Source organism: Gouania willdenowi, chromosome 22, assembly GCF_900634775.1.
Source record: "Gouania willdenowi chromosome 22, fGouWil2.1, whole genome shotgun sequence".
Taxonomy (NCBI): Eukaryota; Metazoa; Chordata; class Actinopteri; order Blenniiformes; family Gobiesocidae; genus Gouania; species Gouania willdenowi.
This window is the reverse complement of record NC_041065.1, coordinates 24,432,235-24,444,891: the sequence shown is the minus strand read 5'-3', so window position 1 is coordinate 24,444,891 and position 12,657 is coordinate 24,432,235. Positions and strand designations below refer to the sequence as shown.

Genomic DNA, 12,657 nt, shown 5'->3' with positions numbered 1-12,657 from the left:
ATAAACAAGTAAATGTGGAAATAAATAAATGTAGAAATAAATAAAATAAATGTAGAAATACATTTAAAACATCTAATTATTTATGTTGTTTTTTTTATTTATTTACTAGTTTTTATTAATTTATTCACGCATTTAATTATTTATTCATTCTTTTATTTTATGTATTCCAATATTTATTTATACATTTATTTATTTAATTATTTATACTTTCGGCAGGTTTGGTCCTCCATACAAATATACATAAACACACAGACATCTATAGACCAAGATCAGAGCTTATAAAAATATGCTGCGAAGGAAAAGATAAATTAGTAAAGTGGGGAATATTATGTGTTGGGAAATTTAAAAATCAAAATGAAGATGCTGTAATGACCTTAAAGGGGACATATCATGCTAAATCCACTTTTTTAGCCCTTAAATGCATTTTGTTGTATATTTAGAGTGTTTAGAAGTACAGAAAACTTCAAATTAGTCTCTTCAGGTGCTCCGTTGATATCTTTATATTCTGTTTTGCTCATATTTTTCAATCTGTTTTGATTTTTCTATTCTCTATTACGTTTTTTGAACAATAACATCAGAGTATTTGCTGCGGAACTGCCAAATTAGTACATTGACTCCAGGCCCAACACTGCGAGCAATCCCCCATTTTTATTTCTCGCTTTTATTTTGTAGTCCAAGCTCAAGGATGCCGAAGTTACGAGAGGATAAGTCAAAATGTTTGGTTGTTGGATGTAGTAACCCACACGCTTCATTACACCGTCTCCCAGCATCAGAACCTTTTCAAAGTGCCTGGTTGAGTTTTATTTTTCACGGAAATGTACCCACATCTGTGGGTAAGGTCATTTTTGTGTGCGCGAAGCACTTCAAGGATGACTGCTTCATCAACCTCCGCCAGAATAAAGAAGGATTTGCCGAAAGACTTTGTCTGATTGAGGGTTCAATTCCTTCCATCTTTGGAGACGATGAACAGAGCACTTCGGTAAGCTGTAAATAATGCTAAAAAGTGTGATGATAAGACGTCCCTGTCATTTTTTTGCCAGCATTAGCAGTTGCACCGTCTTCATATGTTAGCGCTGTGTGCTCGTTTTAGATCCTTGATGATATGGCCTACGTGATTTAATTTAAGTCTAAAGTTTTCATTAGTCATTTCATTTTGCCGTTTTTGTCTCCGAAAAGACTGTATTAAAATGCATTTCGTGATGTTAGCTTGGCGCTAGCGTTAGCTTGGCGCGTGTGCTAGCTCACTTGTTAGGGTTCTGCAGGTTCATCATCTTCATTTTCATCTTCATAAACATTTTCTGCGCCGCCACATAATCGTATCTCTTCTATCGAACTACAAAAATGGCCGAACAGGGTGGAGTTGAACCGAGTGTCACCTCTGCAACCTGGAAAGGGGGCGGGGTATGAAGTATCTCATTTGCATTTAAAGAGACAGCACCAAAACGAGTTGCTCTTAGAAGCACATCAGAAAAGGGGTAGAAAAGGGGCCTGTGGAGCTATAATAATGAGGAATTCAGACCCAAGCATTGCAGTTCTGCTTTATATAGATCACAACTGTATGATTTATATGTAAAAAAGGAAGGACTTAAATGCATGATATGTCCCCTTTAAATTATTAATCAAAAAGAAGCAGAAGAAAGGGTTTAAAAAAGAACAAAGTAAATCTATTGAGGGGTGAGAACTATAGCAGCAGAGACGTGGTAAAATAAGAAAACGCTGCAGTTGCTGTGACAGCCTATTTAAACACAAACATCAGCACACAGTAACAAAGCCTTTACCGACAATCCCACTGTAGATTAAGTTTGACCTGAGCTCAATACGGAGCTCAGCGCACAGACAGACAGGGGAGCTGTGCTAGCTCCTACTGAACAGTTCTGATGAGAAAATAAACAACACAGCTTAAATCTGAGCCACCAACGCAACCGAGCGTCTGTGTTTCACACAACTGTGAGGATTTAATGAGGAAAAGACGACAGATAGAAAAGCATATGTAGCACCAGCACTGAATATGAGACACTAAGGGCCCGTTTTCCACAATTCTTTCACACACATGCAACACTACCAAAAGCAGCCACTACGCTTGGTGACTGTGTTCCTATAAATGGAGGTTTGGTTAAACAGCCATGTGCTAGTTTGACATTGGATGCAATAGGCCAAGTATGCTAACTCTTTAGAATACACTTTCCAGTATTCATGTCTAATTTATCAACTAAAATGGTGCTTGATTAGACTCATTTACATCACAGTGTAACACCTGATATCTTTTGCCCTTAAAGTGTAAGAAAAAATGAGAAAGTTCAATACATAACCATTTGTACTTTGCTAACTACTCTGTACTGTACATAGCTATTACGTATATATTTCCATATCTGTGGATGTCTTTGACGTAGGAAATCAGCACCTCCATGCTTTGTACTGTACGACACATTGTTATTGCATAATTCATATGGACAAGGTTTTCTTATTTTAAAAAAATATTTTTTATTTCTTTAATTTTAATTATTATTACTGTTATTTATTTATTGTTTAAGGGATTGATTTCTATGTGTATTCAACTCGTTAATGTATATGCATCAATATGCCCATCACAATACTGAAGAATGAGGAAATGTGAGCATAATATAACTGTTTGTAAACTATATATTAGGCTGCAATCACTAACCACACATGAATAAAAAGTTGATCACAAAAAATAATTTCCTGACTGAGAATTACATTAAAATGTTACATTGTCATGGAAAAATGGATTATACGAGATTCAGAATAAATCTACATTTTTTCTAAATTCTTCTGTGTGGTAATGAGACGTTGCTATAGTTTGGACCTAGTGTTGATGGACACCATCCTTCCAACCACGCGAGTCCAACATAGAATCAAACATTATGGTCTGAAACAGAGGACAGAGTGGATGATTTTTCCCCTTCGCTGAAATTATTTCAGTGTTGATTAAATTAATGAGTTGAACTAATGGTTTATAGTGAGTTTTAAAACTCATTGATTGGTGGTGGTTGGAGCATTCAAGGTTGTTGCTTGTTGCTCACTTTTTAAGAATATCGGCACAATTTCCAACGTCAGGGGCTACAGAACAGTGGGATTCATAAATATTAAAACATAATATTTTACTTTATGAATAAAAACAGCACAACTAAAAGTCTGTTCTTCACAGAATGAAGCTTTCTAGTGAAATGGCAAAAAACGAAATGTACAAAACAAAACAGAATTACAGCCTCTAAAGCACTTACAGTTCAACAGTTACTTTTTTTTTTTAAAAGTACTGAGCAGTCTTTTCTCGTACAGAATATCATCAGAATCATCATCATCACTCTCCATCTGTGTTCACTAGAGCTGGGATAAACGATTAATCTACCGATTATTTTTTCCGATGCGTCGATTAATCTAACGATGAATTTTTTTCCTGTTCGATTCGATTATTTCCCCATTAATTGACTAAAAGTAATTTATACATGTTGATTTACATATCTAAAATGGAAAAAAACATGAATTCCTTAACATTGCAATATATTTTTTTACACATTACAATGTTTAGCATGAACCAAATCCTTAGTTAAAGAATATAGACATTGTACGCAGCTTAAAACGGTTTATATTACTTGCACTACTTTCTGGTTTGTTTGTTTTTTCACCTTCACTATTGAGAACCTGCTCTTTCAGCTCCCAAGTGGCTCCTTGGATTTATTTCTGTAGTTGCATAATTATTAATAAATTATACGTTATAATACATTTAAAAAAAAAAAAACCAAATTGTAAAATATATATATTGTTATTTGTAAGGTCTTATTTGTATACTTAATATCAAACCGAGCACTGCAATAATGAATTGTAATATTGAAAAGGTACAGTTAATGTGATTGATGGATAGACAGCTGTCATTAGTCTGTGCAGCTTGTTTGTAAATGACTACATTCTGCTCAGGAAGTGTCCATCACAATAAAATGTGTCCAAATGTTGCTTTCTTTTCTTTTCACTCATTTCCCTCACCTTCATCACTGAGTAGCTTTCCTTCTTTTCTCCCTCCCTCCTGCGCGTGTCTGTAGCCCCGCCCCTTTCCAGTTGTAGAGGGAGTCATATGTATTGACCTGCACGTTGCACTAGAAAACAAAAACAAATCACCTCCAAATCTGTCTTTCACAAACTATCTATTCAAACTTAGGGGCACAAATGTGTTGTCCTATATTTGAGCTGATACACATTTTCTATTCCGGTCGTGCACACCTGCGCGCGACTGATGTGCACCCCTGGTAATAGTCCAACATCAAATGTCTGTGAAGAGTTTGTTGAAGCCCGCTAAGTCAGCAGCTTAGTACATTTAGGGAGTGTTCATTACATTATCAATACTCACTACTAAAGAGTCTTGAAAAGTAATTTGCCCGTCCGGTAAGACACGCCTTCAGGTACGCTGCCAAGAACTATTCAATCAAAAATTCTGTTGTCTCAGTAGAAAGAAAGAGGTGATGGCGATGCCGTACAAGTGGCCGTCAGTCTTTCTGATACAAAACGTTGTGACTTGATAAACCAAAAGCCATCCCTGATTGGAAGAGCTTTGCCCTAAAGTCCCAGAGGTGGGAAAAGGAGAGAACACAAAGGGGCACTTAGGGAGGAGAGATTAACGCTATTAATAGTTTGTGAGCTTTGCCCCCCTCGGAACAGTAAAGTGGCCACTTTGCTCAACTTAATTTGTGTTTCTAAGTCATGTTTGGATTTCTTTTAGTGTCCGTTTCTCAGTGCTGATCATGAAAAGTGTGCATCCATTAATGTTCTGCTGATACCAACACGAGTATCGGGAGGCTGGCATCGGTATCTGCAAGTACTGGCTATTAACACTCCGATACCATTTACAGCATCAAACTCTTCTTCAAACTATTTTCCATACCCAGTCCGCCCCAACGGAAGAAGAAGCCGCCGAATACCAACGAAGAAGAATCCACCGATAGCGTTTGCGTTGCCGCCTAACTCCGCTGAAGACGGCTGGGTTGCACAAGTTGTTCCTTATTGTATGTTTGATATTCTACACCAGGTTAGCACATCAGTGGGAGCACAGTAACATGTTGAAGTAGCGTCACACACTCAGGATGCGGAAATGCGTTTTCACGAGGTTTTCCAACATAAAGCTCTCGTGAAAAGAAAATGTCAATTTATATTCAAGTTGATAGATTTGATATTTACATACTATAGTTTAAAACAGCCCCGTGAGTACTTCCTAGTAAGGTTCATAAAAAGTAAAAAGTTCATACAATTAAAATTAATGGAGAGCTTCAGACTATTTGATCCAAAAACACCCCTGAAGAATCAGGAATCGTTCAAATTCAAACGATGCCCAACCCTACTCCCGACTCTCACTGCTGCCCTGATTCCTAATCACAGAAACACGTATGGTTACGTGTTGGCATGTGAGAGCCAAAACTCAGATTTTAGAACGTAGTTTATTCATTTGTCACCCATATCAGGTAGGCAATAAAAAAGTTCTCCCTATTTCACAAAGTTTTAAGCCATACCGGAGTTTGCAGGGGGGCAGGGGGGCATTGCCCCCCCAAGTGATCAAAGGTATTCCCAAATCCATTCGAAAAAATACAAATTCTTAATATAATGTACATAATACACAAATATTTAAAGTGCCAAAAACACAGTGACTAGGAAATTATAAAAACAGCGATAAAAAATTAAAAAGTTCACAAAATAAAATCAAGTAAAAAAGTTTTAAAGAATCACAGCAGCGCTATGACATTTGACCCTCCTGCTTCCCGTAGCAGCTGCAGAGCCTTGTTTACAACATGGCGGACACCGCGGGTGCTCCGTAAACCCATAAGCTGTTAGTAGCGATGCACCGAGAAAACAAGCCGACTGGAACCGTAACCGAGCAAACCCCGTGATCAGTGCGCGCTTGTCTGGATATAAAACGGTAGATTGACAAAATCGGCGTCCACCGGCCACGGGAGCGCGTAGACATTCAGCAAAGGTGGAGTTATGCTGTTAAGACTTTTAATGCGATAATCTACATTGTTGGCCTTTTAAATGCTTTTAATCCTTTTATTCTGTCCTTCCTGTTATCTAATTTAGTGATTCACAACTGCCAGCAAGTCTCTCCCTCCATGTTAAAGTGTATCTCCCATATTAAAGCACATGCATCGAGTGTTGTATGATATATCATGTAGAACATAAAAAATAACGCTGCTTAATTTGAGCAATTTTACTTTCTCCTTCTTTAAAGCTAATATCCGGAGTTTCTGAGAAATCTACGTTTATGTATGATTCTTTTGAAAGGCTCACTATTATTTTACTATGGTCTACTGCCGGTGGTCATTTATATATATTAATGTATATAAGTCCCTCCTATAGACCCCTATACAAATGGAAACAATCGCCAAATTCACCCAGCCAATAGGCTTTGACTTTCTGTTTTTGAGACTGTCAATCAAGTGAATGTGGAACTGTGCACGGGAAACAAGGCCGCGCGTCTCAACAGCAAACAGATAAAAATGGTTGACCTACTGTATATCAATACAACCTGATGCTTTACTTTATTATGTTCCGCAATGCGCATGCAGAAAAGGAGAGGCGTGGCTTCTGGTAGATTGGGAGAGGCAGTGGGAGGAAGTGAGGCTGTTTAGGGCGGGACATCGAGACGTTTCTCAGAAACTCTGGATATCAGCTTTAAGTTACAGGAGGGTGCTGAACATTTCAAGCTGCATTTTGGATTTATTTTGGCAGGACTATAATACAGCTTTCAAAATGTATATTACAGAAATGATAATAAAAACAGGTAAGATTGGTACATTTGTTTTCACTCCTTATTTGTGAAACGTAGCTCGAGATGTTCTATCTATTTCATATTTAATCTCATTGAGATTATTAATCTTAATGAGACTTTCCTGGTTAAATAAAGGTAAAAAAATAAAATAAAAATAAAATTCTTGTATGCAGCTCTTCAGAATTGGAACACAGCGGTATCAGCATGTGTCGTATCGGCCGATACTATGCAACTGGGTATCGGTATTGAGACAAAAAAAATGGCATCGGAAAAACACTGATATCCATCCAACATTTTTCGTGCAGATTCTTGAGGCAAAACCCTTTTTCAAATCTCTTTAATTGATTAAAAATATCACATTACCCTTTTTCAAACAGCCTGCACACACAATTTAGTATGAATAAAGGTACTTTGAGTACTTTCACATTATTATAAGATCTCATTTGTACATCTTGGAAATCACACGATTAACAGTATGATGCCGTCTTCCAGATAATGAGCAGCTGAAGCTTTGGAGATGAAGTTTCCCAAGAGGCACAACATATCGGTCACCATCTGTCTCTGTGCAATGAGATGAGCTGCAGTGCCCACCCACCGACACCAAGGGCCATGGGTGCGCACCCGTCCAAGACCTGGTGCCGTTTTATCGTTTGACCTCTGACATCTCAAGTCAGATATGGGATAATCATAAATATGAAATAACTACAGTCATGGTAATAAAGCAAAGCTATTGTAGAAAAATTGTCAACTTTGAATAAATTATGAAATAGGTAGGAATAAATAAATAGTATTACTAATATTAACATAAACTATGCATTTAAATTTTGAACTAATGGTTTATAAAACTGAATTTTTTTTCAAATAAAATCCTAAAATACAAAAAGCCAGGACTGCTCGATTACAGAAAAAATTATTTTAGTCCTAATTGAAATCTCGGTTATTTGTCAACCAAAAATTTATTTATTTGTACAAAACAATGTAAAATATATTCTTTAAACATAAATAAAATCCTTCAAATATTAAAATCAAGTATGTCCACTTTTGCACAAAACAAAAAATATAAAATAATATGTTATTTGAATGCAAATATATCAAAAAAAGGTACAAAGTATTAATTCAAATATGATTACAATTTTGTAAACAAATGCAGTGCACCTATAAATGCCACATAACTGTAGCATTTAAATAATAAAAAATAATTTCAAGGCAACTGCAAATTATGAATTCAAGTATGTTCAGTGTAGTATGAAACAGTGTAAAAAATATTCTTTGAACACGTAAGAATAATAAAAGTGCAATTTGGAAAAAAATGAAATAGAAAAATGAAATAATCAGGGTTTTTTTTTCGACTGTTATTTTCGTAATCGTTGAGTGTAATAATCAAAATCATAATTGAATTTTGATTAATTGCACAACCTTACAATAAGCAAACAAACCCGCACATTGCCTTAATTTTTCCACATAACAAACAAAATATTATGTTGTATTTAATTCTCTACTTGCTTCCTTAGATGTTCTTTGAAGACACATTTAGAAGCAGCAATGGCAGAACAGACCATCATTGTCAGAATCTATCGTCACTGCACATGAGTGAAACCTGAAATGATGAATATTCCCTCTGGGAGCGTCCTGACAAGCATCAACTAGCCTCATAAACGTGTTGCCTCCAGTTATGTGTAGCATTACATAATGACACTATGCTGGGAAATCCATGCAGATGTACATCATTACATATTGACTCTCTACATTAACAACAACGTATTGATTATGATGCAAATCAACACAGATACGGACCCATGACGACCTCTGACAGCTTCCTAAGGGCCATTAGCAACTCTTGTCTCTAGTGATGGAAGCCATAAGTCAGTCATCAGCTTTGCTTCTGGTTTGAATATTGATTATTACCCGGGAGGTCATGTTAGATACTCCACACTGGTTCCTTTACAGGTTGGGGATTTACAGTATAGTTATTAATGGTGCATTTTCTTCACCCTTCACCCTTTGTGCTTCAGTTCATCATTAAATGCCATGAGAAATAATAACAGAAACAAGATGACAGGGATAAAGATCTGTGGATGAATTCTGAGTTCATTTAATAATAAATTATTGTCTTCAATATTTGAATTCATTTGTTTTATTATAGGGCTTTATTACACATCAGGTGTTGATTTTGGATATTGATGATTGTTGTAATGTCTGCTTGGTTTTATTAATTCCCTATTATTACCTCTGTCAAGGAGGCAATATTTTCACCAACGTTGATTTATTTGTTTGCCTTTTAGAAGTATTAGGTCAAAAGTACTACTACTCATTCCTACAGGTGTTCCAACTTTTCTTGGTTACTTACAACCCCCTCTGTCTGCATAAAAACAGCATTAGAACACTGTACTTTGATGAGTCAAAAGTTTAGAATACCTTTTGGTCTATAAATTAATTCCATGATTTCTTTTTCAACTCAAATATTTGTTCTACGCTTTCATTTCAGAGTGCAATGAGACAATAAACTGATTAACTTTCAGTAAAAAACTGTTCTAAAGCTGTTAAGCGGTAGTGTATACCTCACGCCATGGTAGACTCCATTACATTTTGGAGGAGATATATACTGTATATCAATATACTGATTCTGGATCACTTTCAGTTTGTAAAAACTCATCTTTCATCATTGGCGAAATTAAGAATAAAAAAAAAAAATTCTCGGTTTATAACGGACCGTTCTTGATAAAATTTGACTCAATTTCCCCACCGAGTTCCATCTGGATCAGATCCAGATTGTGCATTTCATTGCAATACATTTGGACCTACTGTATCGTTATTAATAGAATATAAATCTCTTCCAAGCCTATAAAGTGTGAAAGAATGATAATGGTGCCATGATCAGGATCACCGAGCCAGATACCTGCCAATAAACCAAAGAGGATACTTGGCGCTTGTCCTAGGTTTGTGCTATCTGAGAGCTTTTATAAAGTAAAGAGACAACTAACAACATAGATATATGCATGCCTTGATCAGAAGGGTGCTGGATGAAGTTATTTATTTTGGTTGTTGGTTGAAGTCTGAATGGTTTGTGTTAGAATTCCCTTTGCTTTCAGTAACTTGTAGGTCATTTTTTTGTTTCATCTAATTGACTTCATTGCTAGTCATGTCTTTGTAAGTGTTGTGTGAGTTGATCACCCCACTTTTCTTTCACAAGTTCACCCATAACTCTATAGAGTGTAGAAGGGGTGGACTGGGACAAAAATTCAGCCCCAGACCAGCCCACTATATTATCAGAGGACACCATGTATTCAATCTTAACTTTAATTATTACTCCCTCAGAAAACCTTAAAGGGGGTAAACTTTTGAACCTCTTTTTATCTATTTCTTTTGGCCATATTGCAACTTCCTTTGTCCAATTTTGCCTTTTTTCAAAAAGTTGTGACTTTTTTCAGACTTTAGCTACCTTTTGCCAATAAATATCTTTTTTACTATTTTTTGTCCATTTGTAAAAAAACCCACTTGTTTCCTTTTTTCCCTACATTTGACCTTTTTGTTCCACATTTTGCCCTTTTTCTCTGTTGTTTGGCACATTTACCATTACATACCACTTGGTTCCTCTTTTTTTTGCCCATTTTTTGGCCACTCTTGACTGCTTTTTAGTCACATTACACTCTTTTATCGCCATGTTCTTACCTTTTTTGGACCATTTTTTGCCACCGGTTACCATGTCTGCCTCCACTCACACGTCAAAAACATCAAAACTAAAAAAAAACGTAGCAAACCGGACCGGCCCACTTCGGGTCAACGGCCCACCGGGACGATGCCTGGTATGCCTGATGGCATTCCATCCCTGGAGTGTAGCTATTCACAACAGTATCTGATGGTTTGTCTGAGTGGATACCTGCATCCTCACTGCTTCCACCTTGCTTGTCTGTGTCGGGTTTTTGTCATCAACACCATATTTACCTACCTATCCTGCTTCCTATGCCTGTTTCCAAGACTCCAACCTTCTACATCTGATCTCTCAATCAGTTTTTTCAGCTGAGCTCCAAACTGGAAGAGATGATAAACATGTAATCACTTTTCAATCAATTTTAACGGTTTACTGGATATTGTGCACAAAGTCTGGAACTGGAAGTACAGTCGACGCTAATCTCACACGCCTGCTGTATATACAGACCGTCATTAGGAAAAGGATGAAACAACCTGTCAGAACAGTAGGATCTGTCAACCACATGCCTGCTTGTAACTTGCTCTCTTCATCAACCAAGACAGCAGGCATGTGGAAGGAAGTTGATCCTTTGCTTTAAAAGTGGCTGTTTTTCATGGGTGCTGTCACAGAATTGGAAATAACCGCTCTCACTAGCAATTCCCAAATGCAGCCTGGGAGAATCAACCGCTCTCCCCAGCCATAACTCCAACATAAATCTAATTAGCCTCAAGTGCAGCTAACCATCTCCAATCAAACAGCTGCTTTCAAGATTGAGGTGCCAGGGGGAAGAGGTAATTATCACCAACATAGAAATAACTCTTCTACAGAGCAAACAGAGAACCTTTAAAACAGCTGAAATTTGCAAGCCCGAGAATTGATACAATAGCAGGAAGAAAGCTGGAAATGAAAGTGAGGCTTCCAGACACCTGACAGTGAAACCAGAATATTGGATATGCACACTGATACGGGCCAGTGCGCTGTCAGCGTGGGTCATTGCCTCTCAGCCAATGTTTCTCCCGTCATACGCAGAGAACCACACAGAGTACGATGGAAGCAACGCACGCACAGACTGAGCCTTGCCTTTCTGTAGACGATCATATTGGGCGAGTCCTCTTCTGGATCCGTGGGGCCCTGGTCCTTAGACCCCTCCGCCATTTTCACGGCGCTCTGTAAAAACATGCACATAATCCAAATTAACTCACTAGCCAAAAGCAGACATTTTTATATTTGATAAACATTTTGTTAAAGCACGAGTGACTCAAGACGGAGATCCTTTCTAGGGTTCAAGTGATGGCAAAAAAGATTCAAAATCTGTTTCAGTATCTTTTTGGGCAGACCTTGTTTTGCACAAGAGATATGCAAATACGGCTGGGCAATATGAACCAAAACTCATATCTTGATATTTTTGGTCAAAATGGCCATATTCGATATATACAGTACATCTCAATATTTTTAATTCAAATAAAGTCAGTCCAGAAAAACAATTCTGGGTTAAATTTGCTGATGCAAAATCCCACACAGGACATTTATTAACAAACACCTGCACAATATGTGACACCTTAGTCTTTTTCTCCTCTAAGGGACAGCACGTGTGAGTGAGTTCTGTAATGTGGCTTATTTAGGGGAGGTTCTGGGTTAGAATGCACTCAGTAATACGTGCAACTGTGCTTTTAATGCTGTTCTGAGTAGTAGTGAGAGTAGCAAAATGAGTATTTTAATACAAATGAATGAAATTATATATATATATAGGCAATATTGTAATTTTCTATATCGTCACAATAGAAAACTCAATATATCTTGAATCTTGATATATTGCCCAGCCCTAAATGTAAACTCTGCAAATATTTTGCCTTGTGAATAATTGCTAACCACTGTAATACGGTATATCAAAATAAGCACTGAGAAAAAAAAACAGCATGTTACCAATAAGATTTTAGTACTGCTGTGAAGTTGATCAGTGTTTTCCCATCACAAAAATGTTACTACTGTTATACGTGATGCTGTTTGTTGAGCTGTAGTTAGTGTTACTGGATGTAAACACCACCTCACTGGGGATCATTAAATTGTCATGTTAATAAATTGTTTTGTGCATGCAAACACATTTTTTTCCATTCTGCATAATAAAAATTACTACATCGTATTAGAACGCACTACTAAAGACAGTACTACTACTAGACAGTTTCACGATCCCCCATGAGACTGA

At 37.0% G+C, this 12,657-nt stretch overlaps 1 protein-coding gene across 4 annotated transcripts in view; it reads right to left on the bottom strand.

The window, feature by feature from the left end:
- Window positions 1-12,657, bottom strand: part of LOC114456355 (regulator of G-protein signaling 6-like) — a 55,787-nt gene that overhangs the window by 41,539 nt on the left and 1,591 nt on the right. For all 4 annotated transcript variants that reach the window (XM_028438063.1, XM_028438064.1, XM_028438067.1 and 1 more), the window contains exon 2: window positions 11,535-11,621. In XM_028438063.1, the coding sequence (XP_028293864.1) occupies window positions 11,535-11,621 (87 nt within the window). The remainder of the gene's footprint in view (window positions 1-11,534; window positions 11,622-12,657) is intronic.